General features: G+C 38.7%; 1 protein-coding gene and 1 long non-coding RNA gene across 3 annotated transcripts; one reads left to right on the top strand and one right to left on the bottom strand.

The window, feature by feature from the left end:
- The first annotated feature begins 1,333 nt into the window (after window positions 1-1,333).
- LOC106873662 (uncharacterized) lies at window positions 1,334-17,600 on the top strand. Of its 2 annotated transcripts, XM_089353821.1 has the most exons (6): window positions 1,334-1,629; window positions 1,980-2,012; window positions 6,320-6,414; window positions 11,025-11,183; window positions 15,189-15,328; window positions 17,040-17,600. In XM_089353821.1, the coding sequence occupies exons 2-6, from the start codon at window positions 1,981-1,983 to the stop codon at window positions 17,253-17,255; spliced, it is 642 nt and encodes a 213-aa protein (XP_089209947.1). In that variant the 5' UTR covers window positions 1,334-1,629; window position 1,980; the 3' UTR covers window positions 17,256-17,600. The 2 variants fall into 2 exon arrangements, with proteins under 2 accessions (XP_089209947.1, XP_014776610.1); XM_014921124.3 differs by lacking the exon at window positions 1,980-2,012 and having other exon boundaries at window positions 1,337-1,629.
- On the bottom strand, window positions 3,726-4,796 carry LOC149135044 (uncharacterized). Its single transcript, XR_016242248.1, has 2 exons — window positions 4,208-4,796; window positions 3,726-4,053 (listed from the first exon to the last, which is right to left on the bottom strand). It is a non-coding gene; the product is annotated as an uncharacterized LOC149135044 (long non-coding RNA).
- Window positions 17,601-18,033: the final 433 nt, after the last annotated feature.

The raw sequence follows: 18,033 nt of genomic DNA, 5'->3' as shown, positions 1-18,033 counted from the left end.
TTGGTTTCATACCTTGTCACTGGTTCCGTTTGTGATCAAGACACTTCATTTTCTAATAATCAGAAGTGTATGATGAATTGACTGTTCTAATCAACATAAATTATTCATTATTAACCCTGATTAAGGAGACCAGTGATCTGAGACATACCAGCCATAGCTGCACCATCTTTTCAGGTGTAATCTAGGGCTATAGTATTTAATGTGTTCTGTCTTTATTTAAAAAGGATGGGTATTTTGGCTGTTGTTTCTTCCAGGTCAAGTGACCAAATAAAGATTTCATTTGTTTATGATTAACTTGCAGCTGGGTGGTAGAATGGTTGAATTGTTATAGCAATGGACATTTTGCTTAGCAGTGTTCATTTTGACTATGCTTTGAGTTTAAATCCTGTCGAAATCTACTGGGGATTATTTAACTAACTAATCTCCTTTGCCAAATATCATGCCTTGTACCCACAGAAGAAAGAATTTTATAAGTTATGAGCTGGCAGATTTGTGAGAGCTTTGGAAGAATGTTTGCAATATTTGTCATGGAGCTTTATTTTCCTTGTTCAAATTACTTTGAGGTCATCGTTGCCTTTTATTCTTTCAGACTTAATAAATAAAGTACCAGTTGCTTACTGGTGCTGATTGGGTGAGGGTTAGTGGTACCCCCACCACAACCACCACCCCTCAAAGAAATCCCTATATTAGAAATAGTTATTGACTTGCAATGCTTTGTTCAACTCCTCCTGTAACATCAAGTGGAGTCTCAAAACAGACGTGAGATGAGACTTTTTGAAGATCAGCAAAGGCAGGAACATACCCCCCTCACTCCCAATTTTCAGTGACAAGTAAGGGCCTGGAATATTCCAAATGGACGAATGACATGTGGCTTGGTCGAATTAGCCCACTATTTACTCCACAAATGTTTTGTCGTCAATGCTACACTTTCCCGCATCACCTGTTTCAATATAACTGTAATATATATACAAACTATGCCATTTTAATCCCGAGCAACGCTGGGTATCTCTGCTAGTTACTTTTAAAGTTACAACTAAGAATCGTAACAAGGTAGTAAAAAAATATTTTTATTACGAGATTTGAAAATGAACTAAATACGGGAAAATTTAGGTACAGGGGACAAAATTATCAAATATGGGGCATGTCCCGTATATAAGGGTCGTCAGGCAACCCTATATTAAAGTCCATTGTAATATAGTAGTTTGTTTTATAATGGACGTCCCAAATAATTCTGTATATTTTAATGAGGCGAATTTTCGAGACGAGGACATTTCCACAACTGGAATCCTCGACGTCGTAAGCGACGGTGTGCCAACAAGATAATCTAGTGTGAATCAAAGAAGAGTTATCGTTCTTCAATTGTGACCCTTCATCGAATTCCCATTTTGGCAAAAATAAACACATATTATGGAGAAGGGTAAAATCGATTTAATGGATCACCGCACTTAAATGGTATTTACATCATCGACAAAGGCAGGATTGGCAGTCAGATCGGTAACGGGTGGAACAAGATACCGCGTAACAATTAGCCCGGCGCTCTTCTAATTCTGTCTCGCAGTCAAACTAGAACAAATAAATTAGTTTTGAATATCAACTGAAATTAAGAATCGGTTTAACACTTCCTTAAAGGTATCCTGTTTAATTACTATTTTCTGTTTTCGTATTCAAATATTGGCGCTAGTTCAGTTTGATTAACACCAAACGATTTAATATACAATGTTTAGTTTACACGCGGTAATAAAGTAGGCATTAATAACACGAATTATATAAAGTAGGTGTTAATAGCATGAAAACAAACATCAGTGCTTGTGTTAACTGGAAATACGCCAATGTTTATTTCATCATATCCTGATTAAGAACGATATTTTTCGAATAGTTTGAGTGTTGACTATCTGCTGACATACTGTTGTTTCTCGTATGTTGTTTTAGCTTCCTATTTTATTATATTTACATTTTCTATTCCACTTCATTCGAGTTAGAATGAGTCCAGTTTCTCATCTTGAACTTCATAGGTAAAATATTTTATTTCCATGTTAACTTAACTAATTGGATTTTCTGTTATCGTTACTTTTTTTTTGTCAAAATAGCGATATTGTTTAGTAACAGGTAAACAAATTCCGGTTAAACTAAAGCGTTTGACCCGAGCAAGAACAATTCCCAACGAAGGCCCAGGATTCGGTTTTGATTCCCAGTTGTAAATATTGTGTAACGCTGCTGATGAAGGGGATGAAAACAAGTTCGGTTGCCCTTTATAATTTGCTATGCGGGTCTTTAAGAAATCAAATTCACTCATGTTAATGCCTATTTTTGCTTTCATCCCAACTCCAATTTATGGAGTTAGGTGACAGCAAAATTTAAAGTAAGTTTATTGAAAACAAACCATGTAACAAAATTGTAACAAACACAGACACACAAAATTTAAAAGTTTTCCTCTCCTCTGTCACATATGCGCGTGCTATCTAAAAAGAAAGCAAAGAATCTATTCTGTGCCAACAACAGGCATTTATTACTTCTACTCGTAAAGTTTGAATTCAGCGAAGAAACCTCTACCAGGTCATTCTTTTTGCTAGAAATAGCAACCAAATGTCTTCAAAACATACAATACCTTTGTAGCGAACTCTAGTGAACTTCCTCTCTCTGTTACATATAAAGACTTACGGGTTAATATAAAGATGATCACCCGTTAATAAAAAGCAGACCCCCCCCCCAGCCTGCTGGGTGTTAACTGTGTAGTAAACGAATATGACAAAAATAAAATTTGCGCAAACGAACCCGGGGGGGGGGGAGGACTTTCGGAAAATTCACAAGATCCGATTTTTCTGTCATAACTGTCGGGAAAATGCACATTCTCTTATTCTTTTATTTGTTCCAGTCATTTGACTGCGGCCATGCAGGAGCATCGCCTTTAGTCGAGCAAATCGATCCCAGGACTTATTCTTTGTAAGCCTAATACTTATTCTATCGGTCACTTTGCCGACCCGCTAGATAACGGGGACGTAAACACCAGCATCGGTTGTCAAGCGATGTTGGGGGGGGGGGGCAAACACAGACACACAAACATATACATACATTTATATATATATATATATATATATATATATACATACAATTGCAGCGTGGAAGGTGTTTATAAGACATTTAAAATAACACACAAAATCCGTTAGATTCACTTCAACATTTAAATTTAATTTGTCAAAATATTTTCGTCGCTTTGAGACCGCGACCTGTTCACTGACAAAATTCTGTGCTGCATCTGAGAAAGTAATAGTTAGTTCATGATATATATGTACATGTGTATACATACATACATACATACATACATACATACATACACATGTACATATATCATGAACTAACTATTACTTTCTCAGATGCAGCACAGAATTTTGTCAGTGAACAGGTCGCGGTCTCAAAGCGACGAAAATATTTTGACAAATTAAATTTAAATGTTGAAGTGAATCTAACGGATTTTATTTTAAATGGCTTATAAACACCTTCCACGCTGCAATTGTTTTCGTTCCAGCACACGATCTCAGATCAGGTCACTTGCTATGCAAGTGCATCTCCGTAATATATATATATATATATATATATATATATATATATATATATATACGACGGGCTTCTTTTCAGTTTCCGTCTATAGTCTCGGGTCGGCCCGAGGCTATAGTAGAAGACACTTGCCCAAAGTGCCACGCAGTGGGTCTGAACCCGGAACCATGTGGTAGGTTAGTAAGCTACTTTATTTCATTTTTATTTGCCATAAAGGCAGTACACAGAGAGTAGCTGCGGGCTGGACAAAAACATTAATGAGATGAGATGAATGGTGATTAATATGGTATTAATGGGAGAAAACAGGAGCCGCCCGCCGAACTCTGCTTCTCTAAATCAATGTTCTTTATAAAATTAAATTTTCACATTGAGGCTATGAACCTCGTACACTGTTCTTTAGCAAGCTACTTATCACTCAGCCACTCCTGCGCTACTTACCACACAGCCACTCCTGATTTTGTTTTACGGAATCCTACGTTTTTGGTTATGGAAGATCCGATTCTGAAAAAAAAAAAAATTTTCAAAAATCGCAGTTTCAAAATTTAAATTCTCCGGCCTTAGCCTTCAAGCAGGCTATCCACATGCTAGAAATAATAGTCAAATCTCATAAAACTGCTATAACATAATGAAAGAAATATGTAATCAATCTACTCACCTTTCTGCAAAGATTTCTTTCAGAGTAATTTCCCGCAGTAATATGACGAAGTAATTCACGTGAAATTAAATTGGTTTTTTTAAAAAACTTTTTTCGATTTTTTTTTTCAATCAATCTACGGTGGGAAAATACGGAGATTAGGAATATAGAAAACTAGAATTGGGCGGGGGGAGGGGGGGATTGAAGTTTGAAAATCCGATTTTTGAAAATTTTTTTCAGAATCGGACCCTCCATAACCAAAAACGTGGGATTCCGTAAAAAAAAAAAAAATCAATATATATCCATTTTCCCGAAAGTTATGACGGAAAAATCGAATCTTGTGAATTTTCCGAAAGTTCTCTCCCCGTTTGCGCAAATTTTTTTTGTCATTCGTTTTCTACACAGTTGTTAACACCTAGTAGGCTGTTTTTTTTTTTTGTTAACGGGTGAAGATCTTTATATTAACCGACTTACAAATGTAGCAGGTAACAGCTAACCTTTGGGCAATGTTTTGAACCCCGTTGTGTCTACCATGTACTGAATTTAGGTAAATAATCCTTTGAACACACGGTCAGTAGCGACATCTACTTGGTTTGGCTGCTCTACATTGATAAAGGGCAAATACCCTGAAACTAGTCTGTAGATGCCAGACCAGCAAGGGGAAGTGGCTGACCTTCCCTGTTTGAAGGTTATAATGGACACAGGTTCATCAACGGCAGCATTCATCCTATTTTTCTGGACTGCCATGTTAGCTTGGCAATCATCATCATCGTTTAACGTCCGCTTTCCATGCTAGCATGGGTTGGATGATTTGACTGAGGACTGGTGAACTGGATAGCTGCACCAGGCTCCAATCTGATCAGGCAGAGTTTCTACAGCTGGATGCCCTTCCTAACGCCAATCACTCCGAGAGTGTAGTGGGTGCTTTTATGTGCCACCGGCACAAAGGCCAGTCACGCGGTACTGACAACGGCCACGCCCAAAATGGAGTTTTTTTTACGTGCCACCTCCACAGGAGCCAGTCCAGCGGCACTGGCAACAACCTCGGTCGAATGACTTTCTAACATGCTAGTAAGGCGACGCTGGTAACGATCATGCTCAAATGGTGCTATTTACGTGCCACTAGCATGGAAGCCAGGCAGCTGCTCTGGCAATGATCATGTTCGGACAGTGCTGTTGGTGCTCCACTGGCACAGGTGCCAGTCATCGAATATAGTTCAATTACGATTTCGATTTCACTTGCCCCAACAGGTCTTCGCAAGCAGAGTTTAGTGTCCAATGAAGGAGAGGTTAGCATGGGTGCCAGTTGTCGAATTCGGTTCAATTTCAGTTTCAAATTCACTTGCCTCAACAGGTCTTCGCAAGCAGACAATAACTATTAATATATATATATATATACATACATACACACACGCCTATATATGATGGATTCCCTCGTCGTGAACAACAAATGAGGGTTCAGTAAAATGAAGTGGTAATCATGTTCTATGGACATGAGTGTGTCTCTTGAGGCCTGTTGATGCCTTGCAAACCTTTTGGCAAATGGGACAAGTTGAGGACTCAGTTTGCTTGAGTGCTTGTGGATTATTTACTATGTGTTTTCTTAAGTGGATGGCAATATATATATTGCTTCTTCATAGCACCTTCTGTCACTTTGGGCAGGCGTCCTCTGCTACAGCCTCAGGCCAACCATAGCCTTAGGAGTAGATTTGTAAGGCAGAGACTAAAAGTTCATCATGTGTCTATGTGTATATGAGAGTTCTTGTGTCACCTTGTCTGGGCTTCACACAATAAGTATTCAAAAAACAGATTTTGTTCTTTCACTATATATTTCCACTTCTGCAACTATGACCGTTCTTCTCATAGGCAGATACATATTTCTAGTAAATAATAGACTGACTTCAAATATAGTGATCTTCAGATAATTTGAAGAAAAAAACCTGAAGTAGGAAGCATTTAAAATATTCTGAAATGATAATGTTATAGAATAAATAAGATTAAAAAAAGAAATTGTTATAATAATATTCATCTTTGTTTATATATTATGTTACAGTTCCTTGAAAATTTATGTAATTTTGATGACCAAATTATATGAGCTGCTATGACTGGTATTTTATTAATATATTTCAACAGGATGTCTGGATCAACACAATATAAAGTGTGGGATGCTAAACGGATTGTTCGCAAAGGTGTAGTTGCCAATGGCTTTACTGATCTAATTGAAAAAGGTTGGTTTGTTTCTCTTTAGATTGTTTCCCTAGATTTCGAAGTAAATTGTTGTCTTCTGAAAGAAGTTTACCTTACAAAACATATCAAGACTGCTTAATCTCTCTCTCTCTCACGCACACACACACACACACACACACACACACACACACATTGCCAATAAGGAAATATTAGTCTACTGTTAGAAATGAAGGGTATGATGTACTGAGAGTAACCTTGAAGACCAAAGATCTGTCTCTGAAATTCAAATGTGTACTTTCCATTCAAAGAGAAGGGTAGGTAAAAGAAATGTGTAACTCCCAGTTCTGTAGTTTTTACTTGATCCAGTAGTACTGATGAACAAAAACTGAGTAGCCGATTTGTTTTATTAAGAAGCTAAAATAAGTGATCTGTAATGACAAAATTGGTTGACAGAAAAACCAAAATCCGTGTGATACTCCTATGTAAAAATATTAATTGTTAACAAAAAAATGACATTTACATCTAGTGAATCAGTTCGTATGTGTCTGTATAAGATATCTGTGTCAGTAGTTGTATTTGAATACTGTAGTGATGACATAAGTTCCTGCTGCAATTCATCCTAGCCGTGTTAGAACTATGAGTCAGTTACCAGATAAACCATAGATATGTTCCCATTGGTCTGTCAAAGAAAAGCCACCAACTATGAAATTGCTAATGACAATCCAATATGTTGTTTATCCCAAAATGGTTAGGTTGTTTACAACTTTGATGCTCAGCTGAGCTATTGATAAAAACAAATTCTTAATGTGCTTAAAAGAAACCAGAATGCTTAGTTGCTTGCTGACATCATCAATCCCTGATAAGGTTCTGTTTGTTATTTATAACTATTTCCATGCCTGAACATAAAGATTTTGGATTCACTTCTTAGGCAGTGAGTTGGTGTCAGAGACTCTGCCCATATTCCTGCAATAAATTTTTCCTTCTGGTTTCCCTTAGACTTCAATTATTGTTCAATGAAGTGAGACCTAGTGGACAGAGTAGCAGGCAACCAACTGAGAGTTTATAAACTGTCCTCAGTACTGGCCAAGACATATAACTCTCAAAAAGCCTTGTCTACTAGGTTGGTAATTAGCTACTATACATTATGTGCCAGGTTCGATTCCTCCTATGATCTCTCAGTTAATAACTTAAAAGTACAAAGACTAGAGTTAAATACCAGACCATATGGATCATTGAGATTCTCTTCTGAACCTCATCTATTGACTTACCATTATGAATACTCATCATCATTATCGTTTAATGTCCATTTTCCATGTTGGCATGGGTTGGATGATTTGACAGAAGCTGTCCAGGTTCCAATTGTCTGTTTTGGCATGGGTTCCACAGCTGGATGCCCATCCTAATGCAAACTACTTCACAAAGTGTGCTGGGTCTTTATATACATGCCACTGGCACAAGTGCATTTTACTTAGCACCAACATGAGTGTATTCTATGTGGCATCGACATGAGTGCATTTTATGTGGCACTGGCAAAACAAAAAACTTTTCGGCTGGGAGAGGGAGTGGGCATATGGCCATAAAAGACATTCCTGTATGTATAGACATATGAAATAATGTATATATGAATACTGAAGATAAATATAAGAATATATCATTCTTATTTGGAAAAAATTAGCATTGCATATTTCATTGGAAAACCTAGCAGTCAGTACTCAAGTGAATGGAACTCAGCTACTCAAGCTGCTCTTACTTCCCTTTCACTTTACCTTCTCTCTTTTTTTTTTGAATGCATCAGATGCTGCAAGTTTCAGCTTCTTTCTTGCCTCTTCAAAAGCCACTTTTACATGCTGTTAAGGTTTACTGATTCATTCAGTAATGGTATTCAGGCTACATCTTCATCATCATCAATATCCATTTTTTAATGTCCACTTTCCAAGCTGGCATGGATAGAACAGTTTGACAGAATTCAACAGGCTGGAAGTCCATGTCTTCTTCCAATATCTCATATTTGGTATGGTTTCTACAGCTCTATGCCCTTCTCAACACCAATCACTTTACTTAGTATATTGGATGCATTTTTGTGGTACAGGGCTACAAAGGTTGCCTTGTCATGAGCAAGACTAATGAACCCGGTCAACATTTAGAGTTTACCCGGCACTTTCTGTGGTATCAGTACTGTTAGGGTCATTGCAGATTGCAAAGAGAAAGAGAGTAGCAACTTGTGATGGAAAGGAACAGATTTACTGTGAGATGTTAATGGAATGAATAACAGAGGGATCAGTTTTGGGATGGGAGTAGAGGAGACAGGAAGGGAAGGAGAAAAGTAACATTAGGAGTAAGCATGAAGGAGAGAGGGAGGGGACAATGGGGTGAGTAGATGAATCCAGTGAAGGGATGAGTCAGTCTGTTTGCTATTGGTTGGATGGTTCATTAGGGTCCAAGACAGTTCTTAGAGTTATATAGGTCTATTTGTTCAGGAAAGGGAGTAATTGGAAGTAAATGAAAGTAGCATCAGGGGATTAGTGAGAAAGAAAGTGTGATGACAGAGTGGGGGAGGGTTGAGTAGGAGTAGGTATAATGCTACCCCATGTTATATATGAGCAGGTAAAGTGGTGCACGAAGGAAAGATAAGATAGAAGTAGGTAATGGGCTGGAGGAAAGGTAGTATTAGAAGATTAATGAGAGAGTGAGGCGGGAAGATGAGGAGGTTGAATAGGGGGGATGCAGTGCTAATCCATGTTATATATGGAGTGGGATGAATGGTGCAGAGGAGAGATAGATAAATTAATGATGAAGAGCCAGTGTTTATCCTCAAGGTAATATGTCCAAACAAACATGGTGATGGAAGAGTGAAAGAAGGCAGGTAAATGTTACCAGTGTGCACTCACTCCCCACTTAAGTATCATGAAATATGAATTGGGAAGGTGGAGAAGGTAGCAGGATATGGGTGATTGATGTATGGGGAAGGGAGATATCCAATCTTACCTTTTTATCTTTTAGTTGTTTCAGTCATTAGTAAGTCTGGTACTTATTCTATCGGTCTCCTTTTGCTGAACTGCTATGGTACAGGGATGTAGATAAAGTAACACCAATTGCCAGATGGTTGCGGGGAGCAAGCACAAAGACACACGCACATACATACACATGTGCACACATATATACATACAAGGGGCTTCTTTCAGTTTTTGTTTACCAAATCCACTCACAAGGCTTTGGTTGGCCTGGATCTATAGAAGGAGACACTTGCTCAAGGTGTCATGTAGTGGGACTGAACCAAGATTGGGAAGCAAACTTCTTACTCCACAGCCATGCTGAGCACTTTCCTCTCAGTTATGAGTATCATGGCATGGTGAGTAGGGGAGATGGGAGGGTACAGAATAGGCATAGTGGTTAGGGAAATAGATGACTCTGGGGTGTGAAGGTATGGAATGGACAAGTGGGTGGGGATGCATGTTCAGAGGGCACAGAATAGGTGTAGTGAAGTGAGGGGCATGTGCACTAAATGTGTGTGGGAGGTCAGGTCTTTTGCAACATTGCATATCACCTGTGGACATGCTTTTCAGTCATCTCCTTTGACAGATGTACCATCTTGAAATCATTTTGCAACATCCCAAATTTTCCCTGGTCTCTTCCTCCTGCTGGTGCCATTCACTTTAAATGTTTGACAGTTGTTTTTGCAGCTGTTATCCTCCATTCACTTCGTATGCCTGCACCAACATAATTTTATACACTACAACTGACTCCTCTTAGACTCAGTTTGTCTCTCAGTTCATTTATACTTTGTCATTCAAGCACATAACATGGCACATCCAATAAAGATGCTCACCTCATTTCTTTCAAGTCTTTACATGTCTTCCACCCTCAAGGTCCATGTCTTGCTGCTGTGCAGCAGTGCATTTTGCACACAACCATCATGCAGTCTGTCTTTGATCTTGAGAGATAAACTCTTTTCTATCAGCAAAGGTAATAGCCTCCTAAACTTCCTCTTACCTGCTCTTATTCCAGCTACCATACTTTCAGGACCCCCCCCCCCATCCCTAGTTCTTATTCTAGCTACCATACTTTCAGGACATCAACCCCCATCCCCATTGTTCTTATTCCAGCTACCATACTTTCAGGACATTGCTAATTTGGTCACCTAGGTAGCAAAAACTACCAACCCCTTCTAGGGAGTCAACTGTGCATTTGGGGGACTCTATTTCCTAGGCACTCTAAGTGCTTACTATCCCAGTGCAACTGCTCTATTTGAAATATACCTTTTCTGTTAACCTGCTTTTAACCCTTTAGCATTCAGATTATTCTATCAAATGTAATACTTGTTTATTCACATTGTTTTGAATTAATGAAGCATTGTCTTGAGGCTTCAAGATATCAATGCTGCAATTATTTATTTTTACTATGATGTTGTAGGCTAAGTGTGAGATGTCGGATCTCACCAGTTTGAACATAAAAAGGCAGAATATTTTGGCTGGATATGGCTGGATTAAATGCTAAAGAGTTAATCCAACTATTGCTTACACTAGATATATCTTATAGAGTTTCTACTAATTCCTTCACTATCATCATAATTTTTTTTATGTCTGTTTTCATATGTCAATATGACTAATAAAAAACATGCAGTATTATGTTCAATTCATGTTTTACTTTTCAGCTCGGAATAAGTTCAATGTTTCTCCATCACAAAAGGTAAGAATCTGCCTTGAGTGTGATGGCACAGAAGTAGATGATGAGGAATACTTCAACCACCTTCCTGAAAATACTGTATTTCAGGTGATTCTTGGTTCAAAAAACTGGACAGCACCTTATCCTGGTTGGTATATTCTAAGAATTTCATAAAATAGTTTGATGACAAAATGTATATTAAAATACTACTGCTGCTGCTGCTACTACTACTACTACTACTACTACTACTACTACTACTACTACTACTCTTCTTGCTGCTACTCCTACTACTACTGCTACTCCTCCTCCCCCTCCTACTACTACTCGTGGCACTCTGCCTGTTACAACAACAAGGGTTCCAGTTGATCCGATCAATGGAAAAGCCTGCTCATGAAGTTAACATGCAAGTGGCTGAGCACTCTACAGACACGTGTACCCTTATCGTAGTTCTTTGGGAGATTCAGTGTGACACAGAGTATAACAAGGCTGGCCCTTTGAAATACAGGCACAACAGAAACAGGAAGTAAGAGTGAGAGAAAGTTGTGGTAAATGAATGCAGCAGGGTTCACCCCCCCCCCCACGCCTGTTGGAGCCTCGTGGAGACCTAGGTGTTTTCACTCAATAAACACTCACAGCGCTCCGTCTGGGAATCGAAACCATGATCCTATAACTGCAAGTCTGCTGCCCTAACCACTGGGCCATTATGCCTCCACAATACTACTACTACTACTACTACTACTACTACTTCTACTACTACTACTTCTACTACTACTAATAATAATAATAATCATGATGATAATAATAATAATATCATCATCATCATCATCATTTAATGTCTGTTTTCCATGCTGGCATGACAACTATTATGTGATGGTCTGGGGAACAATTTGGACATAAACAAACCAACACTGATTATCAAGTGGTATTGATTTTCTAGGACCTTTGCTTCCAAAAAAACCTTTCTGAATTACTGATTCTCCTGAACGAGGGGAGGTTACCTTTGACAACGCATTCTAAATTAAACAAACATTAAATATACTTTGGTATTTACAGGTGTGGCTATCTGGTAAGAAGCTTACTTCTCAACCACATGGTTCCGGGTTCAGTCCCATGGTGTCGCACCTTGAGCAAGTGTCTTCTACTATAGCCATGTGAGAGGATTTGGTAGATGGAAACTAGAAGAAGCCTATCATATATTTATATATATATGTATTTGTGTATGTGTGTCTGTGTTTGTCCCTCCACCATTGCTTGACAATCGATGCTGGTGTCTTTATGTCACTGTAACCTAGCGGTTCAGCAGAAAAGACCAATAGAATAAGTACTAGCTTACAAAGAATAAGTCCTGTGGTCGATTTCTTTGTCTAAAATCCTTTAAGGCATTAGCTCCAGCATGGCTGCCATCAAATGACTGAAACAATTCAAAGAATAAAAGAGTTACATGAAATACAGGTACTTGTACGTTAGTATAAATGATTTATAAAAGAAAGTTTATTAACACTGTACTGTACACTGTACCAATAAACTAGTCTGGTAGCTGCAGGAATTTGAAAATCCTGCTTGTAAATTATTGTTGATTATAAAGGTTCTAAACCTTTAGTGTCCAGAAAGTCAGTGTTGTATCTGTGTGTGTGTATGTGTCTGCATCATCATCATCATCATCATCATCGTTTAACGTCCGCTTTCCATGCTAGCATGGGTTGGTCGATTTGACTGAGGACTGGTGCAACCGGATGGCTACACCAGGCTCCAATCTAATTTGGCAGAGTTTCTACAGCTGGATGCCCTTCCTAACGCCAACCACTCAGAGAGTGTAGTGGGTGCTTTTACGTGTCACCCGCACGAAAACGGCCACGCTCGAAATGGTGTCTTTTATGTGCCACCCGCACAAGAGCCAGTCCAGGGGCACTGGCAACGATCTCGCTCGAAAACCCTACAAGGCCAGTCAGGCGGTACTGGCAATGGTCACGCTCAGGATGGTACATCTTATGTGCCACCCACACAAGAGCCAGTCCAGGGGCACTGGCAACGATCTCACTTGGCTTGCCGGGTCTTCTCACGCACAGCACATTTCCAATATATATTCATATATATATATACGAGGGGGTGCTGAAAAGTTCCTGGGTTTGGGAAAAAGAAAATACAAGAGGATCAGTTAATTATAATTTTCTTCAACATTTTTCCCCACTCAGATTCACGCACTTATTGCAGCAGTCTTTCAGTTTTCCTCAGCCCTGTAAAAGAACTTGGAAGGTTGGGTCTCCAACCAGACCTTTAATGATCCCCTTAAAGCCGGGATATATATATATATATATACATACATACATACATACACACACACGTTGCTCCAGGTCACTCAGCTGTAGAAATGAGTTGTGATGTCACTGGTACCAAGCTGTATCGGCCTTTGCTTTTCCCTTGGATAACATCAGTGGTGTGGAGAGGGAAGACTGGTATGTATGGGCAACTGCTGGTCTTCCATAAACAACCTTGCCCAGACATGTGCCTCAGACGGTTAACTTTCTAGGTACAATCCCATGGTCATTCATGACCGAAGGGGGTCTTTACTTTTTACACTTATACATACATACATTAAAAAATATGAGAGAAACAATAAAATTCACAAGACTTTTTATTCAGAACTATAATGATGGTTTTGACTCATCATGCACTGGTACCTTGCAGATGAGATGCTGTACAGACAGTTGTGATGCATTGTAGGTGCAAGTACATCTCATGTAACTTTTCAGCATACTACAAGGTGTATACCTGAATATAAAATGATTGCATATATTACATATTATATATCATCATCATCTTGCAGGTGGCACGTAAAAGACATCATTTCGAGCGAGGCCGTTGCCAGTACCACCTGACTGGCCTTCGTGCCGGTGGCACGTAAAAGCACCCACTACACTCTCGGAGTGGTTGTCGTTAGGAAAAGCATCCAGCTGTAGAAACTCTGCCAAATCAGATTGGAGCCTGGTGTAGCCACCTGGTTCACCAGTCCTCAGTCAAATCGTCCAACCCATGCTAGCATGGAAAGCGGACGTTAAACGATGATGATGATGATGATCATCATCATTATCATCATTTAATGTCTGTTGTCCATGCTGGCATGGGCTGGACAGTTTGGCCAGGGCTGGCAAGCTGGAAGGTTGCATCAAACTCCAGTCTGATTTGGCACAGTTTCTATGGCTGGATGCCCTTCCTAACGCCAACCACTCCGAAAGTGTAATGGGTGTTTTACAGGCCACTGGCATGGGTGCCATTTATGTGATACCAGTATCTGCCATGACTGTGATTTTACTTGACTTGATAGGTCTTCTTCTCAAGCATGACATAATGCCATGGTCTTGGTCATTCATCATTGCCTCTATGAAGCCCAGCATTCAAAAGGAGCTTTTCATGTGCCACTGGCATCGGCCACTTTGCCTCCATGAGGCCCAATGCTTGAAAAGTGCTTTTTATGTGCCAGTTACATGACATCAGGATTGACCATGACTACAATTTCACTTGACTTGATGGGTCTTCTCAAGCACTGCATGTAATATATATGTTTATCAGCGTGGAAAGTAAAAAGGGTAAAGACCCCCTTCAGTCATGGATGAGCACAGGATTGCACCTAGAAAGTTACCCACTGAGGCACCACTCCAGGCAAGGTTGTTTATGGAAAAGTAGTAGTTTCCTATGCATATCAAACTCCCCTCTCCATGCTACCGGTGTTACCCAAGGGAAAGGCAAAGACTGATACAGTATGGCACCAGTGACATTGCAACTCATTTCTACAACTGAGTGAATTGGAGTAATGTGAAATAAAGTCTCTTGCTCAAGAACCCAACACACAGCCTGGTCCTGGAATCAAACTCACTATCTCCTGATGATTGTGAACTCGATGCTCTAACCACTGAGCCATGTACCTTTACTAGCATGGAAAGTAGGCATTGAATATAATGCATATTCTCTTTCATCAATGAGATTATAATTTTTCAGACAAGTAACCCAATCTTTAGAGACTAAATATTTTTTTAAATTTACATTATTATATTTAAACTATTATATTTACAATATATTCATAAATTATAATCTAATTAACAGTAATAGATTTCACAATTTTCAACATTTAATTCTACATTCTTTGTTTTCTTTTTAGTTACATCTTCATTTAATATTCCTTTTGACACCACGGATGGACCATCTGATACCAATATTTCTAACGAAATTGTTAATTTGTTGTCTGGAATTCATTCAGATATTATTAAATGTATATCCTTTTCAAATAGTCAGTTAGAGGTAAGTAAATAAATTATTTCTGTTGTTAGTAATTACTTTTGGTAATGATCTGTGATCTGCATTTCATTAATTATTAGAAATAACTTTGTGGTGCTATGTAAAAGCACCTGTGTGGTGACACATAGAAGCATCCATATGGCGACATGTAAATGCGCCCATGCGGCAACACATAGAAGCACCTGTGCGGTGTCACATAAAAGTGTCTGCGTAGTGTCACAGAAAAGCTCCTGTCCGGTGCCACATAAAAGTGCCCATGTAGTGTCACATAAAAGCACCCAGCACACTCTGTAAAGTGGTTGGCGTTTGGAAGGGTATCCTGCCATAAAAACTGTGCCAAATCAGACTGGAACCCCCCCCCCCTCGGGCTTGCCAGCACTGGTCACACTGTCCAACCCATGCCTGTATGGACAACAGATGTTAAAATGATGTTGATGATTATGAACTGAGATCCCCACCCACCTCTTTCTTATCTACACTCCAACATGATCTTCCTCTCTAACTTCTTGGGTGAATACACTTTTCTACCACTGTGTATCAGATAATCCTTAACCAACCCTAAGCATCCAGGTTTCTATCACTGTGGCTACTACAAAATAGTAATTCTTTCTACAATAGACACAAGGTCTGAAATTTGAGAGAGGGAGCTTGTCAGTTACATCGATTCTGAAAGGAGGAAAGGCAAAGTTGACCTTGGCAGAATTTGAACTCCGAAGGTAAAGACCAGAGGAACTGCTGCTAAGTATTATGTCTGGCATGCTAAAGACTCTGCCATCTTGTCACCTTTCTTTCTAATTTTGGCAGTAGGTCAGTAATTTAGAGGAGAAAGCCAGTTACATTGACTCCATTGCTGAACTCGTACTTATTTTATCGAGCCCAAAAGGATAAGTAGAGTCAACCTCGGTGATATTTGAACTCAGAATGTAGTGAGCCAGAAGATAAACTGGTAAGCATTTTGTTCGGTGATCTACCAATTTTGCCAGCTCACCACTTTACCACTACTAAATAATAATAATGGCATGTAATATGTAAGTATCTAACACCATAGACATCCAAATGAAGAAAAGAATGATGATAATGATAATAATAATAATAATTTCACCACAAGGCTGTCAAGTTAGTGGGATGGAGTAAGTTGATTACATCAACCCCAGTGCTCCACTGGTACTTATTTTATTGACCCTGAGAGGATGAAAGGCAAAATCGACCTTGGTGGAATTTGAACTCAGATTGTAAGGATGGATAAAATGCCATGAAGCATTTTACTCAGTATGTTAAGTAATAATAATAATAATAATAATAGTAATAATTTCAAATTTTGGCATAAGGCCAGCAGATTTGCTGGGTGGGCTGAGTTAGCTGTGTGAAGAAGTGCCGATCTCTGATGGTGGAGGGAACCTTTGGAAGAGGTAGATCCAAGGACATGGGATGAGGTGGTGAAGCATGATCTTTGAATGTTGGGCCTCACAGAGGCAATGACAAGTGACCAAGACCTTCGGTGATATGCCATGCTCAAGAAGACTTCTCAAGCCAAGTGAGATCACAATTGAGTTGATGAAGACTGGGGATCAAACTGATTGAACTGTAGTGCAGATGTTAATATTCAAAATATTTTCATCTTCATAGATTAAAAGTTTATTATCCTATTCTGTAATATGAATTACAATATTTAATAGTACTCATTATAATATTTCAATTCTTATTTTATTCTTAGGCAATACTTCGTCTTGATATTGGTACATTGGCTGATTATATGAATGATAATAAACGATTTGCATCTGAATTCAAAGAATGCTGCAAACAGATACTAAATAAACGTAAAAAACAAGAAGAAATTTTGCATCATCTCAGAACACTAAATGTCGTTCACAGATTAAGTCCTTATGTTTGTACCGGTGCTACTCAATCAAGTCCAGAATCTGAAAACTAGTAACTGAAAATCGTTTTACAAGTTCCTGGAATACTTTTCATACAACTCTCAAATGATTATTTTCATTGCACCACATCTATTCAGAGCAAAAAGTACCAAAACTGTACTTGTAGTTGCAATCATAATTTTATTTTTTCTACTTCTTTTTTCACTTGAAAATTTTTTGTAATGATTGAATATTTTCTTCAGAACAGATTCAAAGAGAAATGAATCAGATTCAAATAATACTAAAAAAAATAAAAAAAGAAATATATTTGATGCAGCACAGAATTTTGTCAGTGAACAGGTCGCAGTCTCAAAGTGACGAAAATATTTTGACAAATTAAATTTAAATGTTGAAGTGAATCTAACGGTTTTTGTGTTTTATTTTAAATGGCTTATAAACACCTTCCACGCTGCAATTGTTTTCGTTCCAGCACACGATCTCAGATCAAGTCACATGCTATGCAAGTACATCTCCGTAATGTGTTTATTGTTTGTGTGATTCTGTGTTTCTTTTTTTTTCCCTGCTTGTTGGGTCTGGAGGCAGTTTCAATGGCCTTTTGTAGACCTCTTAGATGGTGAAATTGATGTCAAATCTTTGCAAATCAACACCTGCAGGAAAAATCTTCTTGAGAGCCTGTGTTCTGGGTAGAAGTAATGGCCATAGTGATTAGTGCAGGGTTTGGAGAGTAGGAGTGGATTAGATGCACCAAGAATGATAAGTAGAATCACATGACTAGCTATCTCTAAGAAACAGGCCATTATAGTAACGATGGAAAGACAGAAAGAGAAGACA

Source organism: Octopus bimaculoides, chromosome 6 (genome assembly GCF_046866305.1).
Source record: "Octopus bimaculoides isolate indiv1 chromosome 6, ASM4686630v1, whole genome shotgun sequence".
Taxonomy (NCBI): Eukaryota; Metazoa; Mollusca; class Cephalopoda; order Octopoda; family Octopodidae; genus Octopus; species Octopus bimaculoides.
This window is presented reverse-complemented; position numbering and strand designations above follow the sequence as displayed.

What these genes read in the sequence shown, in the direction of transcription:
- LOC106873662 (XM_089353821.1), top strand. Translation starts at nt 1,981, where the DNA reads ATGAGTCCAGTTTCTCATCTTGAACTTCATAG. An exon ending in TCTCATCTTGAACTTCATAG is followed by an intron (nt 2,013 to 6,319) that starts GTAAAATATTTT and finishes ATATTTCAACAG; the next exon opens with GATGTCTGGATCAACACAAT. An exon ending in TACTGATCTAATTGAAAAAG is followed by an intron (nt 6,415 to 11,024) that starts GTTGGTTTGTTT and finishes TTTACTTTTCAG; the next exon opens with CTCGGAATAAGTTCAATGTT.